At 55.5% G+C, this 25,868-nt stretch overlaps 1 protein-coding gene across 1 annotated transcript in view; it reads right to left on the bottom strand.

Moving 5' to 3' along the window:
* The window catches only part of TNN (tenascin N), a 59,792-nt gene extending 34,491 nt beyond the window's left edge, over nucleotides 1–25,301 (bottom strand). Inside the window, exons 1-7 of the mRNA XM_002715032.6 lie at nucleotides 25,105–25,301; nucleotides 18,885–19,328; nucleotides 16,943–17,317; nucleotides 15,140–15,403; nucleotides 11,162–11,347; nucleotides 9,912–10,001; nucleotides 1,717–1,980 (exon numbers count right to left, since the gene is read on the bottom strand). Of these exons, the coding sequence (XP_002715078.3) occupies nucleotides 1,717–1,980; nucleotides 9,912–10,001; nucleotides 11,162–11,347; nucleotides 15,140–15,403; nucleotides 16,943–17,317; nucleotides 18,885–19,293 (1,588 nt within the window). The 5' untranslated portion in view covers nucleotides 19,294–19,328; nucleotides 25,105–25,301. The remainder of the gene's footprint in view (nucleotides 1–1,716; nucleotides 1,981–9,911; nucleotides 10,002–11,161; nucleotides 11,348–15,139; nucleotides 15,404–16,942; nucleotides 17,318–18,884; nucleotides 19,329–25,104) is intronic.
* Between the last annotated feature and the right edge of the window lie 567 nt (nucleotides 25,302–25,868).

Genomic DNA, 25,868 nt, shown 5'->3' with positions numbered 1-25,868 from the left:
AAGGGAAATGCTGATTAACAGTCCAAGAAACACTGCCACGTTTTCTGTAGCACTCACTACGGGTCAAGTGTTTTTTATAAATTAACTCAGATAAGTCTCCTAATAACCTTGTCATGTAGACACTCACATGCTCCCCTTTTACAGAGAGAAACTGAGCAACAGAGGTGAAGAAACTCGCCCCCCGCCACTCAGGTAGGGAAAGGCAGGGCTGGGGTCGGAAACGGACAGACTCCTGAGACCACAGTCCTGCTACGGGCCTGCTTCTCTGAGGGGCTCGGCACCAGGACCACCCAGGACAGAGCAGACAGTGAGTGAGTCCTCCCCTGATCTGCTGCCAAGAGTTTCAGCATGTCAACGGATTCCAGAGTCGGGCTGCTCTCCTCCAGGGCTGAGGATCACTCTCAGTCCTGGCTGCTCCACTTCCGGTCCAGCTCTCTGCCCACACGCCTGGGAAAGCAGCAGAAGGCGGCCCGAATGCTTGGATCCCGCCACCCACACGGGAGACCTGGATGGAGTTCCAGGCGCCTGGCTTCAGCTTGGCCCAGCCTCGGCAGTTGGCACCATTTGGGGAATGAACCAGCAGATGGAAGATAATCTGTCTCTCTCCCTCTCCCTCCCTCTCTCCCCCCTCTCCCTCTCCCTCTCTCTCTCCCTCCCCCTCCCCCTCCCTCTCCCTCTCCCCCCTCCCTCTCCCTCTCCCCCCTCCCTCTCCCTCTCCCTCTCCCTCCCTCTCCCTCTCCCTCTCCCTCCCTCTCCCTCTCCCTCTCCCCCTCCCTCTCCCCCCTCCCTCTCCCCCCTCCCTCTCCCTCTCCCTCTCCCTCCCTCTCCCTCTCCCTCTCTCTCTCCCCCCTCCCTCTCCCTCTCCCTCTCCCTCCCTCTCCCTCCCTCTCCCTCTCCCTCTTTCTCTCCCCCCCTTCCTCTCCCTCTCTCCCTCCCTCTCCCTCCCTCTCCCTTTCCCTCCCTCTTCCTCTCTCCCCCCTCCCTCTCTCTCTCCCTCTCCCTCCCTCTCCCTCCCTCTCCCTCTCCCTCCCTCTCCCTCTCCCTCTCTCCCTCTCCCCCCTCCCTCTCCCTCTCCCTCTCTCCCTCTCCCTCTCTCCCTCTCCCTCTCCCTCCCTCTCCCTCTCCCTCTCCCCCCCTCCCTCCCTCTCCCTCTCCCTTCCCCTCCCTCTCTCCCCCCCTCCCTCTCCCTCTCCCTCCCTCTCCCTCTCTCTCTCTCTCTCTCTCTGTAACTTTCAAATAGATAAATAAATACTCAAAAGGAGGGGTGAGAAGGAGGAAGGCAGATCAGTACACAGTACACTGGGCGAATGTGGGCTCAGGAGGCAGACCACGTGCACAGACGAAAGGCAGCCCCGGATCTGCAACGTGCCCGCACAGCCACTGCAAACCAAGACAAGCATTCAGGTGCACCGTGTCCAAAAGAAAGAAAATCAGAAAGTGTGAATCTACTCAGAGGGAGTTGCATATGGAGTTCCAGCCCAAATGTGATCTTCTGGATCCAATTAAACGTCTGACCTTTATCATTCGAGGTTAAAAAGGGAAGCAATGCATAAGCATGAAATTCATAACTGCCGTGCACCCCTCTCTCCCACCTCTAAGAATGACAGAGCTGACGCCGGCGAACGACCTTCCGATTCAAAACCAGCCTGCCCCTGCCCTGCGGCAACCAGCCTGCCCCTGCCCTGCGACAACCTGCCTGGCTCCTGGCCGTCTCACCTGTGAGGGCCTGGGTGTCGGCCTTCTTGCTGCCCTGGCTGCCCCTCTCAGCCCACACGTAGACTTTGTAGGCCTCTCCCGGCTTCAGGCTCCTCAGGATGGTGCTGCTCTGGTCCTTGGGGACTGCCGTCTCCCTGGTCTCCCCATCAGGGGAGATGTAGCGCACCACATACTTGTCTATGTCAGCCTTCACGGGGTCCCAGGAGACGGCAGCCGTGTCTTCCGTCACGCGATCAGTCACCACGTTGGTCGGACCATCAATTTCTTCATAAAAACACACGAGGAAAACAATTAGAGAAACGATTGGGCTGGCCCAGTCACAGATACTTAAAGGTCTACTTCATCAGTGTGATCCAGTGTAGTATTAGGTGAAAGGGTCATGGATTCACCCATGACAGGCGGACCACTGGTCTCTGCCTGAGCCCCAGACTGACAAAGGGCTCCCCGGTAGCCAAAAACCCATCCATTTTCAGAAAACTCCTTCAGATGTAGCCACTCAAGGTCTGCCTCCTCCAAACGTGTCTATCCTAGGACAACACAGAGAATACAGTAGCTCCTCTTCCCGGCGACCATCACGTCAGCCTTCAAGAGCAGTTACCAGGGGCCAGTGCTGGGGCACAGAGGGTTAAGCCACCTCTTGCAACATCAGCATCCCATGTCAGAGCACGGTTTGAGCCCCAGCTGCTTCACTTCCAATTCAGCTCCCTGTTAGTGTGCCGGGAAAGCAACGGAAGGTGGCCCAAGGGCTTGGGTCCCTGCCAGCCACGTGGGAGACCTGGATGGAGTTCCTGGCTCTTGGTTTCAGCTTGCACCGGCCCTGGTCATTAGAGCCCCATGGGGAGCAAACCAGTAGATGGAAGATCTCGCTGTCTGTCTCTCCTTCCCTACCAATCTGCCTTTCAAATAAATCAGTCTTTAAAAACGAAGTTATTATTCTCCCCTTCTTAATTCTTCTGAAATCAAAACAACTTCACCTCTTCTACCGATTCCTTCCAAATTGTAGTTCCTAGACCTGGCACTTCTAGATGTGATTCTTTCTTTCCCTTTTCAAACAAAAATCCCCTAAATTCAGTTCACGTATCTCACAACTCATTGAACAGCCATAGTGGGCCAGCGAATGCAATGGCACTCTGACGTCATCAGCGAATACATCAGTCAGAGATCCCTGCCAATGTGGAGCTGACATTCAAAAAGGCCAACCCAGAACACCGCGTTCAGCCTATCCTAGGGGTGTGCTTCCCAATAACATATCCTGGGAGCCTCAGAAAATCCTTAGTTGGTTTCATTCTTGCCCTGGTTAACCCAGAAGTTCTCAACCTTTGTGAAAACCAAGCACTCGCTACGTACTGCCACCAGATTCCATTTCAGGAGGCCTCAGATGAGCCCGAGTGTCTCTCTGAGAATACTTCAAGAAGCTCAGGGAAAAATGAATTAAAAGATAAGTTGGGGCTGGCATGTGGCATAGCAAGTAAAGCCACCACCTGGAACTCCAGGTTTGTGTCCCGGCTGCTCCACTTCCCATCCAGCCCCCTGCTGATGTGCCTGGAAAAAGCAGCAGAGAACCGTCCAAGTGCTTGGGGCCCTGTTGGAGACCCACATGAAGCTCTTGGCTCCTGGCTTCAGCCCAGTTCTGTCTAGGCCATTGTGTCCATCTGGGGAGTGAACCAGTATATGGAAGATCTCTCTCTTTGCTCTCTTTGTCTCTCCCTCTCTGTAATTCTGCCTTTCAAATAAATAAACACATCTTTAAAAACAAAAAAGAGGGGCCGGCGCTGTGGCGCAGTGGGTTAAAACCCTGGCCTGAAGTGCCGGCATCCCATATGAGTGCCGGTTCTAGTCCTGGCTGCTCCATTTCCAATCCAGCTCTCTGCTGTGGCCTGGGAGAGCAGGAGAAGATGGCCCAAGTCCTTGGGCCCCTGCACCTGCGTGGGAGACCTGGAAGAAGCTCCTGGCTCCTGGCTTCAGATAGGCGCAGCTCCGGCCATTGCAGCCATCTGGGGTGTGAACCAGCGGATGGAAGAACTCTCTCTGTCTCTACCTCTCTCTGTAACTCTGTCTTTCAAATACATAAAATAAATCTTAAAAAAAAAAAGATAAGCTTATTTTCACACAACAATTCTAGATTCACGTACAGATCTTCATACTATGAATTTTCTTGAACTTTCTGAAGACGCCCTCATATGCATGGCTGACAAAACATTTTGCAGAAAAATAAATTCACTTTTTAATTCCATTTTCCATGAGCTTGTTGAAACACCCTGGAACAGAAGGAAACAGAACTTTCCAAGTAATTCTTAAGCACTCCGAAGGCAGAGAACCTCGTGTGAGCCACCTGCCCGCATTTGTCGCATGTATAGTGCGGTCACTGGACTCAGCATCTACCCTTGCTATACACTTATGTTGTAAATCCCATTATAACGCAGCCTTGGACCCCACGTGCTCAGCTTCCTTTCCAGTGTCTATCTTTGACAGCGTGGAAAGCGAGAGCCATCTGGGTTTCTCTATCAAGGCCACTGACAAGGACACAGCACAGAACTAAGCAGAGGTACCCCCAGACCCCCACACACACACAGGTTGGCATCGTTGGGGTGAGAACACTCACAACAGCTTCTGAGCCTCAGACACCTAAGTATTTTTCCTTCCTTCCCATGCTTCTCTTGTTCTCTTGACCCAGGGTGCTTGCGAGAGGAGTTGAAATTTCACCGAGTCGTACTCTCTCACATCAGCTACAATGCACCTTTCTCGGGCTCAGTGGCAGTGGTCTGTGTGTGTGCATTTCCATCACCAGGGCCAGAGCACATCTTACTTTGTAGCACATCAACTATGTATGAACACACACTGGCCGGTGCTTTTAGAAGTTAATTTATCCAATATCACAGTCACAACACAGTTATCAGATTTCCTATGTACTACTCTGTAAATTCAATAAAGATTATCCAGCTAGCATTTTTTTGAGCCTTAACTATATCTGAGAGTCAAAGAGGTTAGATAAGGTGCTGGAGATCACTGAGCTAGTGAATGATTTTCATTGGCTCATTCCACAGTCATTGGGTTCCTACTTAAAGCTGGGGGACCAGCCAGCGCCGCGGCTCACTAGGCTAATCCTCCACCTGTGGCGCCAGCACACCAGGTTCTAGTGCCAGTTGGGGCGCCGGATTCTGTCCCGGTTGCCCCTCTTCCAGGCCAGCTCTCTGCTGTGGCCAGGGAGTGCAGTGGAGGATGGCCCAAGTGCTTGGGCCCTGCACCCACATGGGTTGAATTGTGTCATCAGGAAAACAAATACCATACGGAAGGGCAGACATTGTGATACAGTGGGGTAAACCACTGCTTGGGACCCCCTCACCCTATATTGGAACTCTGGTTCAAGCCCCAGCTGCTCCACTTCCCATCCAGCCCCCTGCTGACACACCTGGGAAAGCAGCAGAGGATGGCGCAGGTGTATGGGCCCTGCCCCCCACAGACCCAGATGGAAGCTCCTGGCTTCTGCCTGACCCGGCCTGGATGTTGCAGGATGTGGGGAGTGCACCAGTGTATAGAAAATCAATCAGGGGCTGGCGCTGAGGCGTAGCAGGTAAAGCGCCGCCTGCAGTGCCGGTATCCACTACGGGCGCCGGTTCAAGTCCCGGCTGCTCCACTTCCAATCCAGCTCTCTGCTGTGGCCTGGGAAAGCAGTAGAAGATGCCCCAAGTCCTTGGGCCCCTGCACCCACACGGGGGACCTGGAAGAGGCTCCTGGCTCCTGGCTTTGGATCGGCGCAGCTCTGGCCAATGCGGCCATCTGTTGAGTGAACCCGTGGATGGAAGACCTCTCTCTCTCTCTCTCTCTCTCTCTCTCTCTCTCTCCTCTCTGTGTGTAAATCTGACTTTCAAATAAATAAATAAATCTTTTAAAATAAGAGAGCATATATGACAAAACACTAGGAAATATATTGAAAAAAATCAATCTCTCCCTTCCCCCCTTTTCATGTGAGTGAAAATAAATAAACAAGGATTTCAAGCCCAGGAACAGAGCTTCCAGGCCCACAGCACATGCTGGCAGAGCCGGTGTTGCCTGCCTGCGTGGGCAGAGCCGTCACATTCCCAGGAGTGCATGGGCACCACAGCAACCAGCCCTGGGGCACTCGAAGGTCGGAGCAGAACGTGGAAAAGGCACGTTGGTTCTGAAGAGTAGGGAGGGAAAAGGGTCACCCTGTGCCTGGTTAGAGGCGGCCTGGAGGCTTAGGCTCCGAGAAGAGACGTGACTTCTGCCAGGTCACGGAGCCAGCCTGGAACTCATGGCTCTCTGACTCCTTCCTCCTTCTCTCTCCCAGTTCCCCAACAACAGTCACCGAAACAGGGGTCTCTTCAGAGTTCTGTCCTGGGCCATTCTCAGTCAGATACCAAGATACAGAAACAAGAGCAAGCCCTCAGAGACAGAACCACAGCGCTGGAAGGGGCCAACTTTGCAAGGCCAAAACCTCCCTCCCTGCCAGGAAGGGACGTGGGCATCATTAAATGGGTTTTTTCCACGTAACCAAGCTTTTCAGTAGCTGCGGCAGGCGGCCAAAGCCTAGATAAGTACCAGCTGCAGCCTCAACTACAAAACAAGCTCTCCACCCTGGTCCCAGCTTCTTCCTCAGGCTGCAGCGCCCACCTGCTGGATGCCAGCAGCCGTGGTGGGACCTTGCTCCGGGCCATTCAAGTCCGAGAGATTTAAGGCAGGACTTGTAAGGCTTGACAGGTGGGACTCACTTTCAAGTGCTTGTGTTAAAATAAAAGGCAGCCGCACTTCAAAGGGATCTAATTTGCAAAACCAGAATATATAGAAGCGATGAATCAGGAGCTGCGTCCACAAGGAAGAGTATTTCACTCTGTAAGAAGATCCGCTACAGAGCTGGGTTGGGAATGACTGTCTTCAGTCTACGCTGTGACACCCAACTGCAAGGCCCCGCTCCAGCACAAGGCCACAGGCAGCAGGCACGGAGTTCTCCCATCACAGTGGTCAGCCAGCTGGTGCAGCAGAAGACGGCACATGCAGGATCTACGGGAACATGAAGTTGTGGACAGAGCTGGGGCTGGAGCCTCTGCCACTGATTTCAAGGTGCCTTGGGGCTACACTCTTTGTTCGATGGCCTCCTCTACTGTCCCTCTGGTGTGACAGCAAAAGGATTCAAAAGGCACCACTTAGATGTACTCAGAGAGACCAACCTCCCTCGGCCTGTCGTCGTCCACCTTGCTTCTGGAAAGATTATCATCGCCCCAACCGCAGCTCAGCTGGTCGAGAGTTCACCCTGAATCTCCTCAGCTTCGTAGCTCTCCACTTCCTCGTCTATAGAATGGAACCTAGAGTGCCTGAAACATTGCTATAAAGACCAGAGATACTCAGGGTACACAGAAGCCCACCACAACGCCGTGGTCACTCGATGATGGAGACCAGTACCCCTTTCCGGGCGCTGGGTGGCTGTGTGGGAGACAGGAGTCCTGATTCACAGGAGTTCAGCCCCCCACAAGAACACGCCTGGGAGGGACAGCGCTAGGGGCCGGGCCATGCAGGAACCCTGCACTGGGGAGTCAGGAAAAAGTGAGAAGATATTGAAAGAAGCCAGCGTGCTACTCCTATCACAGTCCCAGAGGGAAAGCTGTGGGACGGCTGCTCACGATTACGACAGGCCCAGCTCTGCTGTGACGTTCCAACAAAGCCAACCCGCTGTGCTTTCTGCTTCGGAGAAAGGCAGCGTCCATGGCAGCTATTAATAAACACAGCGAAAACAAGAGGCGGAACTTCAAAATTGTTTAGTCCAACCCTTCATTTTCCAGACGGAGAAACCGAGGACGCAGAATTCCTGGCCTCCCAGTCTGCAGCCTGCCACGTGAAGCACCACGTGTGGCTGTGAGGGCCTGGGGGAGACCCAGGGGCTCTCCCCGGGGAAGGGAAGAGTCTGCAGCCTCGGGCCCAGCCTGCGCTCGCCGCCCTTGGAAGTGACCCCTTCGGAAGCCTTGCCTTCTGGCAAGGGGCCCCAGGCCTTTGGAGTGTGTGAACAGGGTGAGGATTTTCAGCCGATCCCTGCCCTTTGGTGGCACTGGTTCCGCTGGGTGACTGGTAAGTGGAAGAGACCAGAGCGGTTGTTTGCTCAAGTACTTGGGACCCTGGCTCCCGTATGGTAGAATGGACTTCCACCTGCTGACTTCAGCCACTCTCACTCAGTCTGCCCATTGTAGGCATTTAGGGAGGGGACCAACAGATGGAGACTCGGGTGTTTCGTTCGCGCGCTCTCTCTCTCTCTCTCTCTCTGACTTTCAAACAAATAAAACTAATAGATAAGAATTTGTATTTTAGGCAGGCGCCGCGGCTCACTAGGCTAATCCTCCGCCTTGTGGCGCTGGCACACCAGGTTCTAGTCCCGGTCGGGCGCCGGATTCTGTCCCGGTTGCCCCTCTTCCAGGCCAGCTCTCTGCTGTGGCCCGGGAGTGCAGTGGAGGATGGCCCAAGTGCTTGGACCCTGCACCCCATGGGAGACCAGGAAAAGCACCTGGCTCCTGCCTTTGGATCAGCGCGATGCGCCAGCCGCAGCGCGCCGGCCGCGGCAGCCATTGGAGGGTGAACCAACAGCAAAGGAAGACCTTTCTCTCTGTCTCTCTCTCTCACTGTCCACTCTGCCTGTCAAAAAAAAAAAAAAAGAAAAAAGAAAAAAAAGAATTTGTATTTTTTTATTTTTTTTAAGAATTTGTATTTTAACAAGTGAAATAAACAAATGTTGGGGAGTGAGTCAGTAGATGGGAGATCTTTGTATATCTGTTCCTCTCACTGTCTCTCTGCCTTTCAAATAAATCCAATAAACAATTTTAAATGAAATTGTTTACTTTAGTGCAAAAAAAAATATCTGAGATCCACACATAGTGTGTTCACAAACACACACTTTTCAAGACCATGAAGACCCCCTCACAAATGGGTAAACCTAAGAATTCCCTTGAGTCCTGTGACTCCTCTTCCAAATTAATAGAACCCAAGGAGCAGGCCCAAGAAACCTGTCATTTGTAGCCAGGTGGTCGGAAGTACAGATGACAACCTGGCACTTGTCCCTGACATCTGAAATAAGGACAATCTTGTGGGAGTAAGACTCCCTATGGCATGCAACACTATCTCCCAGAAGACGGTGCCAGAGCGGGACTGAATCTTAGGACACGCAATAATAATGGAGACTTGTGCAGAGAAACTCCACCACCCCAATCTGTTCATCACAGGGCAAAGGTTCCATCTGGTGTGGACTGTGGGCGGGAAGACAAAGTGTCCGTCTCTTACAGGCGGTAAAAGTGGGCACACTTGCACTTCCTGGGTCCAAATTCCAGCTCTGTCATTTCCCTTCTGGGTGGCTCTGAGTCACCCCCTGACCTTCAGGTGTCTTGTGGTTGCCATAGCAACAGTAATAGGCCCTGTGTCCTAGGACTGCTGTGAGAACTCAGTAGAGAATGCGTGGAAAGTGCTTAGCCAGTCTGATGCCTGGCCCACAGTAAGCTCTCAGTTAATTTGCAGCTACAGAGACAGCCACGAACAGCAAGGACTTGGCATTTTCCGAGCCACTAAGTGCTTCACTAGTCTGCTGTCTGGGCAGGCTGCGTCTGCAGAGCTTCATCTATAGAGGGAATTACAGCTGACGCTCTGTAACTGCCCCGCGATAACTTCTTACTCCAGTACGCAGTCGGCTAAGTGGCTGGAATAACGAACTGGATTCTCACACCATCGCCCCTTATTCTCAGCATCCTAATCAGACACACACACGACTGAACGGGAAAGAATGAGAAATCTTCCCCGGAAGACTGGAAATGCAAAGCCCCTTCTAAAAGCTGAAAGCTAATAGGACCTCCTGCGATACACTCCACCATGTCTTCAGACTCCGTTCTGATCAACGAATCCTAAGTTGGTATCAGAAACTACTGATTCACAATGCTTTGTCATTGAATATTTTCTCAACAAACAGATGCTAAAAATGCCGCCACTCCTAGGTGAGGGCCTTTAATCATTTTTTAAAAGTTTAGTTTAAAAGTTTAGTTAAGGTATACAAGTTTCACATACGCGGATTCAGGAACACAGTGACACTTCTCACCCCACTCCCCTCCTGGGTCTTCAGTCTTTCGACTGCCTGATTGTGGCCATCAGGAAAACACGGGTGTGGCCAGAAAAAAAAGGACACATCCCCTGCGTTTAGATAATGCTCTTACCTGTCCTGCCGCTCAGCAGAATCGGCTTGCCCTCCAGCTCTCCTCTCATGGGGATGACCGTGATCTTGTACTCCGTCCCAGGCAGCAGACCTGCACACACGCAGCAGCACTGGACGTGAGGTTGCGCTCGGGGCTCCCCTCCCACACACAGCCCCACTGCCAGCCCTCCCCGGAGCTCTCCTGGGAGGGGGAGCTGAGGGGCTTTGCTCCCCTCCCCGTAGCCACGCTCTGTCTCTGGGTGGACAGACAGCTGTGGGACCCACGGATGGGAGGCACCACGCAGGGGCCCTGCTGATGAGGAGAGAAGGCCCCGGGCGGTGAGCTGAGGGCCATGGAGCTCCCAAACTTTGCTGGGGCACCTAGCTTTTGCTTCTGGATTTTATTTACTGCTCGACGGTCTTCCTGCCAAAGTTCCTTCCCCTCTCATTGTGATAATTAGCCTAGACTGTCTTCCCCTTTTCCTCCCTGCCCTCCTTCCCCCCCCCCACCCCTACCCTGCCCTTAGAGTTCTTTCCCTGTAGAAGCAACTTGAATGGTTGTTGCTCTTGTCACAAAATACAGGCAACCCAACGCGAGTGAGGCACACACACACACTTTTGTTCCCACTGCACTGACACTGGGAACCCCAGGATGCTCCCTCTCCACACTGAACCCAGGGAGTGGGATGGCAGAACGGGGCGCCAGAGGAGGAAAGACCACCAATGCCCTACCCGGGCCCCCTTCCGGGCCCTGGGCCTCATTAGGCATTCCGATGGTCTACTGCTTTCCTTAAAGTGGAGAAAACGTCAAACTCTGCAAAACTTGGCCCGTCTCTGCACCCCTGCTTCTTAGCCCTCCATGGCATTAGTTCAGACATCCGGGACCGGGAGCCCCCGACCCAGGCCTCCTAACACAACTGGTTTCCAGAAACCAGTCTCAGTGTCTCCATAGCACCGCGTGTGCACACACACACACACACACACACACGCAGAGCTCCTCCGAAAGGCATGTCTGCACAGCATCACATCTTCCCCAGGACCCGGGCAGGGTCTTCAGAAGGGTGAGCTCACTTGGCAGAACAGCAGCCGGGGAATCTGTTAACAAGGGGCTCTGGGCCTCCAGCTGTGGGCTGCACGCAGTCTGCAGGCCTCCAGAGCAGGCTCATGGCTGGGAGCTGCCGGTGCAACTCCCACGTCCCCAGACTCGCAGCGCGCCCCCTCACCCCCTCAGTATCTGCAGCCGACAGCTCCCCTCCCAACACGGGCGCTCACCGGTGATGTCATAGCGGCTCTTGGGCTCCCTGCTTCTGGGCACCGTGACCTCAGCCACCTCGTGCCCCGTCAAGGGGCTGTACCGCAGCTTGTAGTAGTCCACGTCCGTCGAGGGGTTCTCCCACTCCACGTCCAGGGAGGTCTCCGTCTCTTCGGTCACCCAAGCAGTGCCAAGCACAGCCAGATCTGGGGCAGGGGGCACAGAGGGCAAAGCAGACGTGGTGAACGGCAGAGGGTCCTCGGGCCCCTAACAGGCCATCGGCTGCACGTGGGGAACAGGCCTTGCTGTCCCTTAGAGCTACTCAACTAGCGCCCAAGCTGCTGGCTTTCAAAGCTTCCACGGAGGCCAGCCTGGGAGACCTCTGCTCACCCATCCCGCCCGATGCCACACCGCCCTCCCTGCCCACACTGGCCCGGGTCAAGCCCAAACCCCACCTCTCGGGCCAGCAGCGCACACCTCCCAGCCAGAGCTCAGACGTGCTGAACTAGACTCCCCGCTTTTAGCCACAGGGCCCCTGCAACCTCGGAGGAGCCGCCTAGGCCCTTCCATGTAAATGCGGGGAACCGCACTCCAAACTTAGAGCTAACAGTGCCATTACAACCGGCTCCTCCCTCCGTCTTTCAAGCCCTCCTCTAAGTATTAACTCGGAGCAAAACCACACAGCAGGTGAATCTCAGCGAGGTCCCTCCTGGTGCCCTTCCTGCTCCCACTGCACAAGTGCAGGACCTCGCCAGCCACCTGGGGCTCTGCTGCCCCACGGTTCTGCCTGCGAGGGAGGAGTCACTGCACACACGCACAGGAACGTGCTCACAGCTAAACTATCCCCCTCCCACTCAGAAAGGAGAGCGTGACATGATAATGAGGATGATGCGATGCTCGGGGGGGAAACGGGGGTTGGGGGGAGAGGAAGATGGGGGAGTTAGGATCTTCGGGGAGCACTTTGAACACCAAAAGCCATATCCCAGCTTAAAGTGTGGAACAGGGAAGCCAAGTCCCTTCCCCCTTCAACTCCTTGGAGGCTTTTCTGCCGCCCAGGCCGGCTGAGCACTTGTCAGGGACGTGGGACAGTGTGTGCCTCGTGAGGCTGCGAACTCAGCGACTTCGAGGTTGCCCTGCTCTGGTGTCCCTGGTCCATCTGGCACAGAGACAGCGGCTCGCAGAGGCGTTTCCTCCCTCCTGCCAGCCTAGACGTCCTTCAGAAATGGGATTCCCTGGGGGACAGGTCAGGGGCGAACACTGAAAGTGACTCAGAAGCAGTCGCCCATGGCTTAGGAGAATCGGGAGGGACTGGCAGAGGAGAAAGAAAGGGCTTAATGAGAACATTCGGCCACGACGGGACAAGCATCTCTCAGTGTCTGCGCGTCGGAGGCCCCCTTGGGAGCACATCAGAACGGCTTCAACTGGAATCAGGCCGGACAGAAAGACAAACCTCAGCCTTGTGGGAGTTTACATAAGTTCCTAAAGCGAGATGCCAAGGAGGGTCGCTAGGACTTTTAGCACACATGTCCCTGTGACTCCCGGCAGCCTGGACACTGTTCCATCTGTGTGCAAAAGCAGCCACGGACCACAGAGAGAGAAAGCAAGCGAGCTCCTGCTGGCGGGAGGTAGCCTGGCTCCCGCTCGGGCTGGGTGTCCTCCTGTTGGGCAGAAACCATTTCACAGAATGTCAACTCCAGACTAGCCTCTCTGACCACGCAGACTCAAGGACATAGAGCTACCCTGTGCCCATGTCTGAACAGACACGTGGTGCCCGCTGTCCACCCCGCATAAAGGACTGGGCGTCCCCTCTCCTGACAGATGGGCGTCTGCACTTCATTCTTCTTGCCCAGCGGCAGCTGTAGCTCCCGTTCCTCTTCCCTCCTCCTTTTTTTTTTTTTTTTTTTTTTTTTTTGACAGGCAGAGTGGACAGTGAGAGAGAGAGACAGAGAAAAAGGTTTTCCTTCCGTCGGTTCACCCTCCAATGGCTGCTGTGGCCGGTGCATCGCGATGATCCGAAGCCAGGAGCCAGGTGCTTCTCCTGGTCTCCCATGTGGGTGCAGGGCCCAAGCACTTGGGCCATCCTCCACTGCACTCCCTGGCCACAGCAGAGAGCTGGCCTGGAAGAGGGGCAACCAGGACAGAATCCGGCGCCCCGACTGGGACTAGAACCCGGTGTGCTGGCGCCGCAGGCGGAGGATTAGCCTAGTGAGCCACTGCGTCGGCCCCTCTTCCTTCCTTCTAGCTAGGCTTCACCAAGCTCACCAACCACAGAGTAATTCCCATTTTTTTTGCTAATCCAAAGCAAATCCCTGCCTTCTTAAAATTGCCCCCAGGGGCCAGCGCTGTGGCATAGAACACAAAGCCACTGCTTGCAGTGCTGGCATCCCATATGGGCACCGGTTCGAGTTCCGGCTACTCCACTACTGATCCAGCTCTCTGCTATGGCCTGGGAAAGCAGTAGAAGATGGCCCAAGTCCTTGGGCCCCTGCACCCGCGTGGGAGACCTGGAGGAAGCTCCTGGCTTCTGGTTTGGGATCTGCCCAGCTCTGGCCATCACAGCCATTTGGGGAGAAATGCAGATGGAAGATCTTTCTGTCTCTACCTCTCTGTAGCTCTGCCTTTCAAAATAAACAAATAACATCCTTTTTTAAAAACTTCCCCAAATTACCCCAAATTCTATAACCAGTCCCTCCTGACACCCTCTTACTGGAACACCCCACAGCTTTCCATGGTGCGGGCTCTCTCACGCCGAAATCATCAGCAAGCCCAACATGGTCAACTACAGGGGGTTCCTATGGATCTTGGGCTGCAGGGCATTGATGAAGCCAGTTACAAGGCAGTGAGCCTCCGGGAGCCGTTCCAGCTCTGACCCGCCCCACCCCACCCCATCTCCGCCACCCACAAAGGAGAGGTAGCAAAGCTTCCTGAAGACAGCGCGCTCCAAAGGCCTGGCCATCGGGATCTCCCTGGATCTCCCACAAGGCACAGCGCAGGATGGCAGGGCAACAGACCATCAGTAGCCAGTCCCATGCCCGGGCACGTAGCAGGTGATCCATCAAAACGTGCTGAGTGAGGGAATGGCTCAGTCACTCATGGTAGCTTTCTCCAAACTCACTGAGATCCAAGCTGCTTTCACGAGCAAACGCGGGTTTCAAACGAGGAGAGTGGGCTTGCTGCTTTGATGTTTGTCCTTGCGAGTATTTCGGTGGCGTTTGGGGGCATGCAGGGGGACCCCCTCTCTGCAGCTCCAGCCTCTGCCACCCCCTGCCCCATATCCCAGTTAGGATCTCTGTGAACGGAGTCACCAGGACCCCTAGCCCTGCGGTCACTGGTTCAGCCAGAGGGTCTCCCCAGCAGGTGAGAGGGTAGGAGAGAATTCCAAGGACAGACTCCACTCCCTCCCTCTGGGGACCCCGTGAACCACCCGCATCCCTCCACCAAAGGCACCTCGGCACCTTCCTACAGCGTTCTCTGGGTCCACCCCTGGCCCCTTCAGCCTGGCAGTGCCAGAGTGTCCCACCACGCAAACCCCACCTGCACTGTACAGCTTTTCCTTACACTTCCTTCCAGGGCTGTGTGTGTCCTCACGCCTGCTGAGATAAATCTAACAGAGCTGGCCCCTGCAGCACACACACACACACACACACACACACACCCCTGTTGATCTGGACCAGCTGAATGACCTTGGAAGCCCCGGGTGGGGCTGAGGCCGCCGTGTAGCCCGTGGCTGCTTGCGTGGAGGTACAGGGCCATGAGATCATACTCATCTCAGACACGGAGAGGACCCCGGAGCCCAGCCCAGCAGGCTGGACCGCAGGCTGCAGGGCGCAGTGCGCAGGGAGTAGCAGCGGGGAGAGAACGCGGACTTCTCTCCAGAACCAAGACCACACACTGGCGGTTTTCGCATCTCAAAGCCCACAGCAGACTCACTCCCGAAGGCTGTTTGCAGGGAAACGTGGGAGAGGACACTAGACCCAGGCTGCCCGGCTGCCCCTCACCTGTGGTGGCGAGCAGATGCTGGGGGCTACTCGACACGTCTTTCTTGACGTTGCGCAGGGTGACGATGTACTTGGTTCCAGGCTGCAGCCCGGGAATCTCATAGGTGTGCTGCTCCTTGGGCACCCGGATCTGCTTCGCAGAGAGCTCCTTCCCCAGCGGGTAGTAGCTGAGGAGGTAGTGGTCCACTTCACTGCTGGGCTCCCAGCTCACCAGCAGGGAGTTCTCTGTGCTCCTGACCAGCTGCAGGCCCTGGGGGACGACCACTGCAGGACAGCAGGAGGGGAGGGTGAGGAATGGGGCAGGTCCACGGCAGCCCAGGGGGTGGGTGCTAACTGAGCACCTGCGGTGGAGCACTGTGACGGGATGAGTACTAACTGAGCACCTCCTGTCCAGCACTGTAATGGGACAAGTACTAACTGAGCACCTGCTGTGTAACACTGTAATGGGATGAGTACTAACTGAGCACCTGCGGTGGAGCACTGTAATGGGATGAGTACTAACTGAGCACCTCCTGTATAACACTGTAATGGGATGAGTACTAACTGAGCACTTGCTGTGGAGCACCGTGACGGGATGAGTACTAACTGAGCACCTCCTGTATAGCACTGTAATGGGATGAGTACTAACTGAGCACCTGCTGTATAGCACTGTAATGCAATGAGTACTAACTGAGCATCTGCTGTACAGCACTGTAATGGAATGAGTACTAACTGAGCACCTCCTGTATAGCACTGTAACGGGATGAGTACTAACTGAGCACCTCTTGTATAACACTGTAACGGGATGAGTACTAACTGAGCACCTGCTGTATAGCACTGTAACGGGATGAGTACTAACTGAGCACCTCCTGTATAGCACTGTAACGGGATGAGTACTAACTGAGCACCTCCTGTATAGCACTGTAATGGGATGAGTACTAACTGAGCCTCTCCTGTATAGCACTGTAGCGGGATGAGTGCTAACTGAGCACCTACTGTGTAGCACTGTAATGAGATAAGGAGTACTAATTGAACACCTCCTATATAGCACTGTAATGGGATAAGGAGTAATGAGCCTCTCCTGTCCAGCACTGTAATGATGAGTACTAACTGAGCCTCTCCTGTCCAGCACTGTAATGAGATGAGTACTAACTGAGCACCTCCTGTATAGCACTATAACAGGATGAGTACTAACTGAGCATCTGCCGTGTAACACTTTAATGGGATGAGTACTAACCGAGCACCTGCTGTACAGCACTGTAACGGGATGAGTACTAACTGAGCCTCTCCTGTAATGATGAGCACTAACTGAGCACCTGCTGTACAGCACTGTAATGATGAGCACTGAGCACCTGCTGTACAGCACTGTAATGATGAGCACTGAGCACCTGCTGTACAGCACTGTAGCAGGATGAGCAGTAACCGAGCACCTCCTCTGTAGCACTACATCAATGGTCAGGGTGGAGGGTGCAGACCTGTGCAAGGCACTGCGCTTGGCTCCTCCCCTCGCCCTCGGGAAGGGAAGTCACTGCCTGGGTGAGAGTCAGACTCACCACACACACAGAGCTCAGATCACCAATGAGACCAGCGGTCTCGGAGACCAGGCCCCACTCCGCAGCCTCCCCGGCTCCTGGGGACCTGCCAGAAACGCACATTTCAGGCCGGCCCGTGAGTCAGAATCCGGGAAAGGCTGCGTGTTACGCAGCGCTGGGGGGATGGTGAGCGGGCCAGGGGCCGGCCCTGCGCCTGACCGCGCTCCTGTCCGGGGCGGCCCCGTGGAGACCGGGGCGGCCCCGTGGAGACCAGGGCGGCCGGGGCGCTCACCCTGCGCGCAGTCCGGCCCGAGGAAGCCCTCCTCGCAGTAGCACTCGCCCGTGTCGCAGAAGCCGTGGCCGCTGCAGTCGCCGGGGCAGCGCCGCTCGCTGCAGTCCTCCGACGTGAAGTCCTCGTGGCACTGGCAGACGCCGCGCACGCACACGCCGTGGTCGCTGCAGTTCTCGGGGCAGGCCGGCGAGGCGCAGTCGGCGCCCACGTAGGGCGCGTCGCACAGGCAGCGGCCGTCCTCGCAGCGCCCGTGGCCGCTGCACGCGCCGGGGCAGGCGGGGCGCTCGCAGGCCGCGCCCTCCCAGCCCGGCTGGCAGCGGCAGCTGCAGGTCTCCGGGGAGAAGGTGCCGTGGGCGCTGCAGTGGTGGTTCAGGTCTGGGAGGGAGGCAGAACAAAGGCTGGGGTTGGGGGAGGGAAATCCTCCCGGACGCGCCCCCTCTGATTTTCTAGGGTGACTCCAAGGGGCGGGGCTCCCGAGGGAGGCAGGGTGGGGGGTGGGGTGGGGGCCACAGGGAGAATTTTTTATCCTGGCTGGTTGGAGCGGGGCCCTGCCTACCAAGCCGTGCAGAAGCCTGGGAAAGCGGACCCACGGGAGCTCCAAACTCAAGAGTGTGGGCTCAACCGTGGGCAGGAGGGTAGGAGAAGGGCTCTGACCAGGCTGCCGTCGCTGACCCCAGCCGGCCATCTGCTCCCAGCTGGAGGTCTGGCCAGCCAGTGCAGCCCTTGCTCCTACTTCTCAGAAAAGTTTTCCGTCCTAAAAAGGAAGTTGGCAGCCGGCGCCGTGGCTCAATAGGCTAATCCTCCACCTTGCGGCGCCGGCAAACCGGGTTCTAGTCCCGGTTGGGGCGCCGGATTCTGTCCCGGTTGCCCCTCTTCCAGGCCAGCTCTCTGCTATGGCCAGGGAGTGCAGTGGAGGATGGCCCAGGTGCTTGGGCCCTGCACCCCATGGGAGACCAGGAAAAAGCACCTGGCTCCTGGCTCCTGCCAGGATCAGCGCGGTGCGCCGGCTGCAGCGGCGGCCATTGGAGGGTGAACCAGCGGCAAAGGAAGACCTTTCTCTCTCTGTCTCTCTCTCTCACTGTCCACTCTGCCTGTCAAAAAAAAAAAAAAAAAAAAAAAAAAAAAAAAAAAAAAAAAAAAAAGGAAGTTGGCGAAGTGGGGGCCCCTCCAGGAAGATTCCGAGCTGCTGTATGCTCGCGGGGGTGTCCGCGGGGCCCAGTTGTGTCTGCATTCGCAGGAGGTGCTGTTAACCTCAGCGATTTCTTCTGTGCCAAAGTACCACTCATTGCCATCTGGATCGGCCTGTGCAGCTTATGTTTTCAAAAAGGTGGGGAGGGAGGGGGAGGAACCCTCACTGATGTTCGTGAAATCAAATTTCAGGGCTTTAACGTTCATCAAATGGTCACCATTCGCTGGATATCCACTATGGGCCAGGAACACAGAAATACACCATGTCTGATTTTCAGAACGACACTAACTGATCAAATTACCCTCCTTTTACAGTTGAGGGAACTTCAAAGAGTCTGCCCAAAGGCGTACCGAAAAAGAAGCAGAACTGGGATTTGAACCCAATCCTGCCCATCTCCAAAACCCTCCGTCTTCCCTCTGTGTGCCTTTGTTTCCCGCTGTGAATGCAGACAAGAGCCACAGGTCAGCGTCTCCGCTAATATGCCCATCGGGGAGCGCTGGCCCCAGCGTCTAGACCCTTCCCAAGAACTGCTGGTCCCTCCCTGCTCCGGCTGCCGGAAGCCCCCTGCAGCCAGTACCACTGAGCAAACGGATGAGCAGCAGGGACTAGCACCATTGCACCCCCACCCCCGAGGAAACCCAGAAGGAGAGGGGGCGTGCTCCAGGCTCTGTGCTCCTGAAGCTGCAGGAGCAGCTGGCACGCGGCCGGCCCTCGACCAGGGTTTGCCGCGCGAGTACCGAGTGGGGAGCTCACCGGCAGCTCCTGGGCAGCAGCGCTGGGCACTGCACTGCTCTTTCAACTCCGCCATCTCCTCCTCCAGCCTCTTCACCCGGGCCAGGAGGTCCCGGACACTGTCTGCCAGCTCGCAGCCCTTCTGCGGCGTCTGAAGGCGGATGTTATGCCTGAAGACGATGTTCTGCTCCTCCCCGGCCTCTCCCGGGGCCAAGAGGGAAGTCCCTGTGTCGCCGAGGGGCTGAGGGTCAGCCTCCACCTGGACCAGGGCGGACTTGGGCACGTCGATCTTGTAGGTGTGGCTGAGGGTCACCTGCTGGTCCTGGTTGCTGCAACTGTGGGGCTCCGGGGTGGCGGGGGCTGAGGCCACCAGCAGCGCAGAGCCCAGCAGGAGCCCCAAGTGGAGGCTGCACAGCCCCTGGGGACGCATCGTTGGGGAGACAGGGAGCAGACCCTCCAGGAGGCCTGCATCCAAGAGAAATGCGAGAGCCAGTCAGGGGCGTTTGAGAGGGACACCGGATTCTAGGCGACCACAGGGAGAATTCACCCGTACGCCCTGTACCGTGGGTCTGCACTGGCTCCCGGTTCGCCCTCACAGTGCACGTGCCTGCCTCCTGCCTACTCGTTTCCACACCACCTGGGGGCCCTGCCCTGCCCTTCTAGGCTCACCTGCACGTGTCAAGAGGAGCAGGTGTCCTGTGTGGAGGGCCTGCTTTGTTCTCCTTCTCCTTCCTAAGGTCAGTAGCAAGAGCAGCACACAGGCACTTGGCACGGGACAGGCAGTAGTCAGAGTGTTTCTCACATTAACTCAGAACTCACAGCAACGTTGTGGAGTGCGCTGTGATTACCCCTGTGTTGCAGATCAGGAAACTGAGGCACTGCTGCCTTACATGACTCACCCATGTAGAGGAGACACAGCCACAGCCGGAGACAAAGAAAGAAAAGTGGACACCCCCACACACACACACACACAGACCTTGAGAAGTGGCTGCTACAATTAACTAGTGAAGACGCTGCCCCCGTTCTCTGGTCCAGGGAGGGAAGAGTCCTAAGTGCTGTTTCTGTAACTCCTGTCATGAATCTGTCCTAATAAACCTGCCCCTGATACCTCTTTTTTTTTAAGGTTTTATTTATTAATTTAGAGGTAGAATTACAGACGGAGAGACGGAAAGAAATGTCTTCCATCCTCTGGTTCACTCCCCAAACGGCTTCAACGGCCGGAGCTGGGCCAATCCAAAACCAGGAGTCAGGAGCTTCTTCCAGGTCTCCCACAAGGGTGCAGGGGCCCAAGCACTTGGGCCATCCTCCACTGCCCTCCCAGGCCACAGCAGAGAGCTGGATCAGAAGTGGAGTAGCTGGGACCAGAACCGGTGCCCATATGGGATGCCGGCACTGCAGGCGGAGGATTAACCTGTGCCACAGCACTGGCCCCCTCATCTCTTTTACAAACATAACAGATCACCAACCACTGGAAGTGTGGTCCTAGGTCACATAGGCTGCAATTTAAACCCACCAAAGCTGTAGCAGCTAAGGTGTGATACTGATGAACTATAAATACTGTAAGAAACTTGGGACTGTCGCTTAGTGCTCAAGAAATGATTCCAGCTGAGCCCGCTGGCGCTAATAAACTGCTTGATCCTCCACTGTCTCTGGTGCCTGTTTGAACGAAGGGAGTCTTCCCACCCGAGGCTTCTGCAACACCCACAGGCGTACTGCGAGGAGAGGCAGGACTTGAGCCCGGGGAAGCTGGCTCCAGAGCCCACGCTTGTCCCCACAACGTCTGCACAGGGGTGGAGCTGAGGGTCAGGAGTCGGAGCATCCTGAGACCACAGTCGGGAAGGGCAGGCAAGTCCTCAGGCCAAGCTCACTGTTCCCGAGGCCAGTGTCTGCCCTGCAATGTCCCCTTGTACACCAGCAGCATTTCTCATAAACTCTGCTTCTCCAGGAAGCCTTCTCTCCCGTCCACCTGCCTCACCCCAGCTGCAAACTGGATCTCCTGCTAAGCAGAGAAATATGGCCACGTGACCAACGCCTCGCTGCGGGTCTCTTCGTGGCCCAGCTCATGTTGCGGTTACTCTTGGCTATAGCTCGTCTCCCTCCCTTCTAGGCCGTCAGCCCCTTAGGGACAGGACCTTGGGGCCTTGTTCCGCAGATCCTCTGGTGCAAGGGACACCTGGTTTGTCAGTCAGGCCAGGAGACCCGGGCCAGGCAGGAGGTTAGGTTCTGCCTCCCTGGCCAATGGGAGAAGTGGGCCTCTCGTGCTATGGGAGGGCGGGATGGCTCCCAGCTCCCAGCTCCCCCAGGGCCAGAGGGCAGGGTGGCTCCGCCCTCCCCCACCCTCATCTTCCACGCACAGTCTTTGAGCACCAACAGGCCAGGGGAGGGCAGGCCCACAGCACGGCAGGAGTGGGTAACTCTAGGCTACGGGAGGAGATGCCACAGCTGGATGGGGAATTCCAGCACCCCTGCCCTCTTTCCCAACACCCCCCCCCACACACACACCTCAGGCAGCAGCTGGGGGTGGGGGCGGGACCCAGATCAACCATGCACCTCAGGGAGGAGTAGAAGGAGGCCAAGGCCACCCCCACCCCGGGCCCTGCCCTGCACTTGTCTGCAGTTCCAGCATCAGGCCTGGGCTGGGAGAAGAAAAGCTGTGACCTGCTTGAGAGACCAAGGAGACACACACACACACACACACAGAGAGAGAGAGAGAGAGAGAGAGAGAGAGAGCGAACCATCCACTGGTTCACTCCCCAAATGCCTGCTACAGACAGGGTTGGACCCAGCCACAGCCAGAAGCCCAGAACTCAATCCAGATCTCTCTTGCAGATGGCAGGGACCCAAGCAATTGAGCCACTATCTGCTGGCTCCCTAGATATGCTAGCAGGAAGCTAGATCAGAAGTGGAGTTGGGATTCAATCCAGACACTCAGATATTTGATGCAGGCATGCCAAGCAGGCACTTAACCACTGCACCAAAGGCCTGCCCCAGAGCCGACCAGTTCTAAGACCAAAAGCAACCATAAAAGCTTGGGAATCTGAGATTTTTGGCCAGGTGATGTGGCAGTGGGGGACTAGTAGAGTGAGATGGAGGTAAGTATAGCATAAAAAATGCTATTTTGCAACCTAAAATGCCCAGCCCAATGACGGAACAGTCACGCCCAAACACGGCACTTAGTCCTGAAGATGGCAACTATGGCTCCCAGGCAGTGAAAACATGCCCTGATTATGCCACCAAAGAGTGCAAGGCCATGGATTCAGAGCCAGGCACCATCTCAGATAACCCAGCTGTGTGTTTCTATATCTCCACTAGGAACACATACTGCTCTCTGAAGCACCCACTTTATTCACAGTAGCACCCGTTTCCCTGTGCAGTCTCCTTCCAGGCGACAACAGAGCTATAAAGTGAGCTCCTGGGCTCATTCCTACCATCCAGCCCCAGACTCACTCACTGAGACATAAATGAGTGCAGATGGTTTTCAGGAAAACTTCTGAACGAATGCAGAACACCATGGAGTCCTGCCTAAACCACAGCGAGGCTGCCACAGCCCCGTCTCCCACTGTTTGTTCTTGAAGACTGGAATATGAGAAACTCCAGAAACTCTGGTCGGAGCCTGCCTGGAGGTCGCCTGTCCGTCGTAATTACAGCAAGATGTCCGGGCTAATGACAGCCTCTCGGATTCCACCCGCTGAGCTCAGATTTTCCTGGGCAAGGTGATTGCTCGAAAGAAGATGGGACTGGGGAGATCCTCAACACTCGGTCAAGGGTGAGGAGCCGGAGGAGAAGCCACTGTGGCAGACCGAGATGTCCCTTGTTAGCAGCACAAGGAAGGCATGACTCCACAGCAAACCAGACCCCTCCACAGGGTGGGAGGGAGCCCCGAGGGCCCACATTTCATCCAGAGAAAGGCAGGATGATGCGTTTCCCAGCAGGGGTGATGACTCTATGGAGCAGTGGTTCCCCCCCCCACCCCGAAAACAGGGCGAAGCCACTTGCAGGAAGCCCGGTGCCCGAGAATCAGTTTTATCAAGGCCGATCATGACTTTAATTCTGACTTCAAGAGAGGCCTGGGGAGGTGTGGGAAGGTGGGGTCAGAGGCACACGAGGAGTCAGGCCTGCAGGGTTTTCTTAAATCCCAGCATCACCAAGACTTCGGTCTGCAGGGGCCTTGGCCAGGGCAGAAGGGTGAACCCCAAGGGTCTTCTCCAGCCCCAGGCCTGGATGGTCTCTAAGTCACCTCATTTTCTCCGAAGGACACGCTCCCTCCATCGGAGGGAAGCAAGAGTACCACTTACCCCAGAGAAAGCTGTTGCCAATTTGTAGCCACTATTACAGACCTTTATACTTAAATTCAGGGTTTTCTCCAGTTCCCTTATGAGCTCATCCTGCCTTTGCAATTAACCACAAGCAAATGAGAGAACTGCTTTGGGTTTTAGAAACACTGCATTAGGATGGGTTTCCAATGGAATCACGTAAGAAGATGTTCTGTCCCCAAATGATAGGGTAGACAGCACTGAACCATGAAGGAAAATGCGGGAATTGAGTGGCTGGTGAGGCATCGGCATCGCAAATGTCACTGGCAAACTTGTCATTTGTTCCTTGGCCCTGTCGAGTACATTTTGCCACTGATACACAACCAGGAGCCCTGGGAGACTCTGGGCTCTTCTGGCCCAAATAGTTGGTCCAGGAGAGTACCTAAGTACATTCTTGAGTACCTAAGAAGGCTGCACTGGCTCTGCTCATCGTGGACTGAAGACGTGGGCAGCCCATGCCACCTCTGTGTCTTTCTCTTTGTGTTTGCCAGAGCGTCCGATGTGCGAGGCAGCACCGTTTCTCTGGGCCAGACTCCAGCTGAACCAAGTACATAAGTCTCTGTGACATTGAACTCTTCGGTTGGGGATTCCATATGGGACACAAGACAGCTAGGTGTGGGCAAGAATGAAAAATGTGGTTGTGTGTGACAAGGCTTCACAGGGTCCCCGTCCAGGTCTCACTGTCTCTCCCCACTCTGCTAATTTAGTGGGGCCCACCCCGAGGGGCCCCAGGCTGCCCTGGGAGCTGCCTCTCTCAGCGCGGGGCGGGGCCAGGCTCCGAGCTAGGCACTGGAGAGGCTCCTCAGCTCAAGCAGGAGGGAATGGCTTCCTCCCACAAGGACCTGCCTGCAGCTTCCGTGAGATTCAGAGTCGTGGGTAAGACCGGCAGGGGTTCTTCCTCCTGAGCGGTCGGTCACAGACACTGTCCCCTTGACCCTGGCTCTGCAACACACCCCCCACATGCCCCAAGGCATGATCCTTGCTAGGGCCCAGCACTGGCTGAGCAGGTGTCTCGGATACCTCGGGGACAGCTCGGTTTCTCCAAACACCTAGTGGGCTTTGGGCACCGTGGCTCATCAGTGTCCTGATGTGGGTAGTTTGTGACTTTCATGGTGAGACTTGTTCTTCTTTTAGTGCCTGTATAAGCAAGACACGATTCTCATGCTTCCCAGTAAACACCCCGCCTGCTCTCACTCACCCTTTCCCCCTTCTCCCCCAACTCCATCCCAAACACAAAAACTAATGAAGCAGAGGTCAGACCTCCAAAAACTAGCCTACCACGTCGCTTCTTAAAATATTTCAAAAATATTTTCCTTGAGGCATTGTGAGGGTAATAGAGTGGGAATTTGGGAGAGAGACCTTGTCCTCTTACAAATAACCATTAAAACCTGCAGAAGTAAATGTTCGGGTCAACCACAAAGCCTTCCCAAGGCACACGCAACGTCATCCTAACTGGTACACACAAAAGGCAGAAAAGGGAACGTTCGAAGTTTCTTGATCACAACAGTAAGTTCCACCTTAGAAAGTAAAAGAACAGTGAGAGACAACAGAAACGAAATCACTCCACCATCGCCACCACCGCAGAGAAAGGGCTTTGACATTGTAAAAAAGTCAGCAAAGAAAAGAGACGAGGACATGCTCAGCTTAAAGGAGACATTTTAGCCAAAAACTGGCCCCTCCAGGTAGAATCCAGTCCAAGGCAGACTGCATCGGGCCAGGTGAGAGGACACCTAGATGCCTCCCTGCTGGGCACCGAGTGGCTGGCTGCGGGTGTGGTGCGCAGGTCCCGAGACAGCTCCCAGCTCCGGTTTGACTGCAGGATTGGTGGGAGGCTGATTATACTGCCTTGGTGGGTCCTCGGGCCCAGATCTGGGACCTTCCCCACTGGACACCTTGCTCCTTCTCCCCGGCAAAGCTGCCACTCTTACCTGGGAGACTGCTGGGCACCACTTCCGACGCTTGCGCCCGCTGTGAGCCGGGCCCCTCTCACTGCAGACCTCGGCGCTGGTCTGTCCCACTGCTTTCTCTCTTGGCTTCCTTCCCTGGGTTTAAATCCTGCCTGGGCCAGAGGAGGAGCCAATGGGGACTCCTGGGCGTTTTCCTCTCTTCCCGGCTGGGACTCCGTTAGGACCCAATGAGCAGTTCCTTCTCTTATCCTAATGAGGAGAGAAAAAAATATATGTTTCCCTCTTCCTTTTTACTTCGATTACGCAGCGGCTAAAAATATCAGAGGCTGTTTCCATTTAAGTGGATCCAGAATAAGGATATTAAAAGGGTTTGTCTGGCCTCGAGCTGGGTCTCAGGGTTAGAAAGTGTGTTTATGCTCTCTCTCTCTCTCTCTCTCTCTCTCTGCTGTGTCAGGCATTCGGGGACTTCTGCCTACCAGTTTTAAATAAAAAAAGATTTTTAGCACCGGGAGAAAGGAGCAGAGCCCTTCCTCTGCCCCCACCTCCCCCCGGCAGCATCTCACACCTGTGAGTGGCAGGCAGGGCTCTGAGGGACCGAGAGGGAGAAGAGCAGCCCTAGGCACCAATCGCAGTCCTCTCTGGCCCCCACGTCTTTCCAGATGCTGCCCCCTCACGGGACCCAGGAGAGGATAGCAGCTCCTCCCTTGGGCCCCCTTCCTCTTGTGCCATCAGATGGACGGACTTCCAGCCTTTCTATGGACCACAGCCATTTCTGTATGTCATGG

Source organism: Oryctolagus cuniculus, chromosome 7, assembly GCF_051225735.1.
Source record: "Oryctolagus cuniculus isolate XC-2025 breed Fujian yellow rabbit chromosome 7, ASM5122573v1, whole genome shotgun sequence".
Lineage (NCBI taxonomy): Eukaryota > Metazoa > Chordata > Mammalia > Lagomorpha > Leporidae > Oryctolagus > Oryctolagus cuniculus.
The sequence above is the reverse complement of the archived record's forward strand: the minus strand, read 5'-3'. Positions and strand labels throughout refer to the sequence as shown.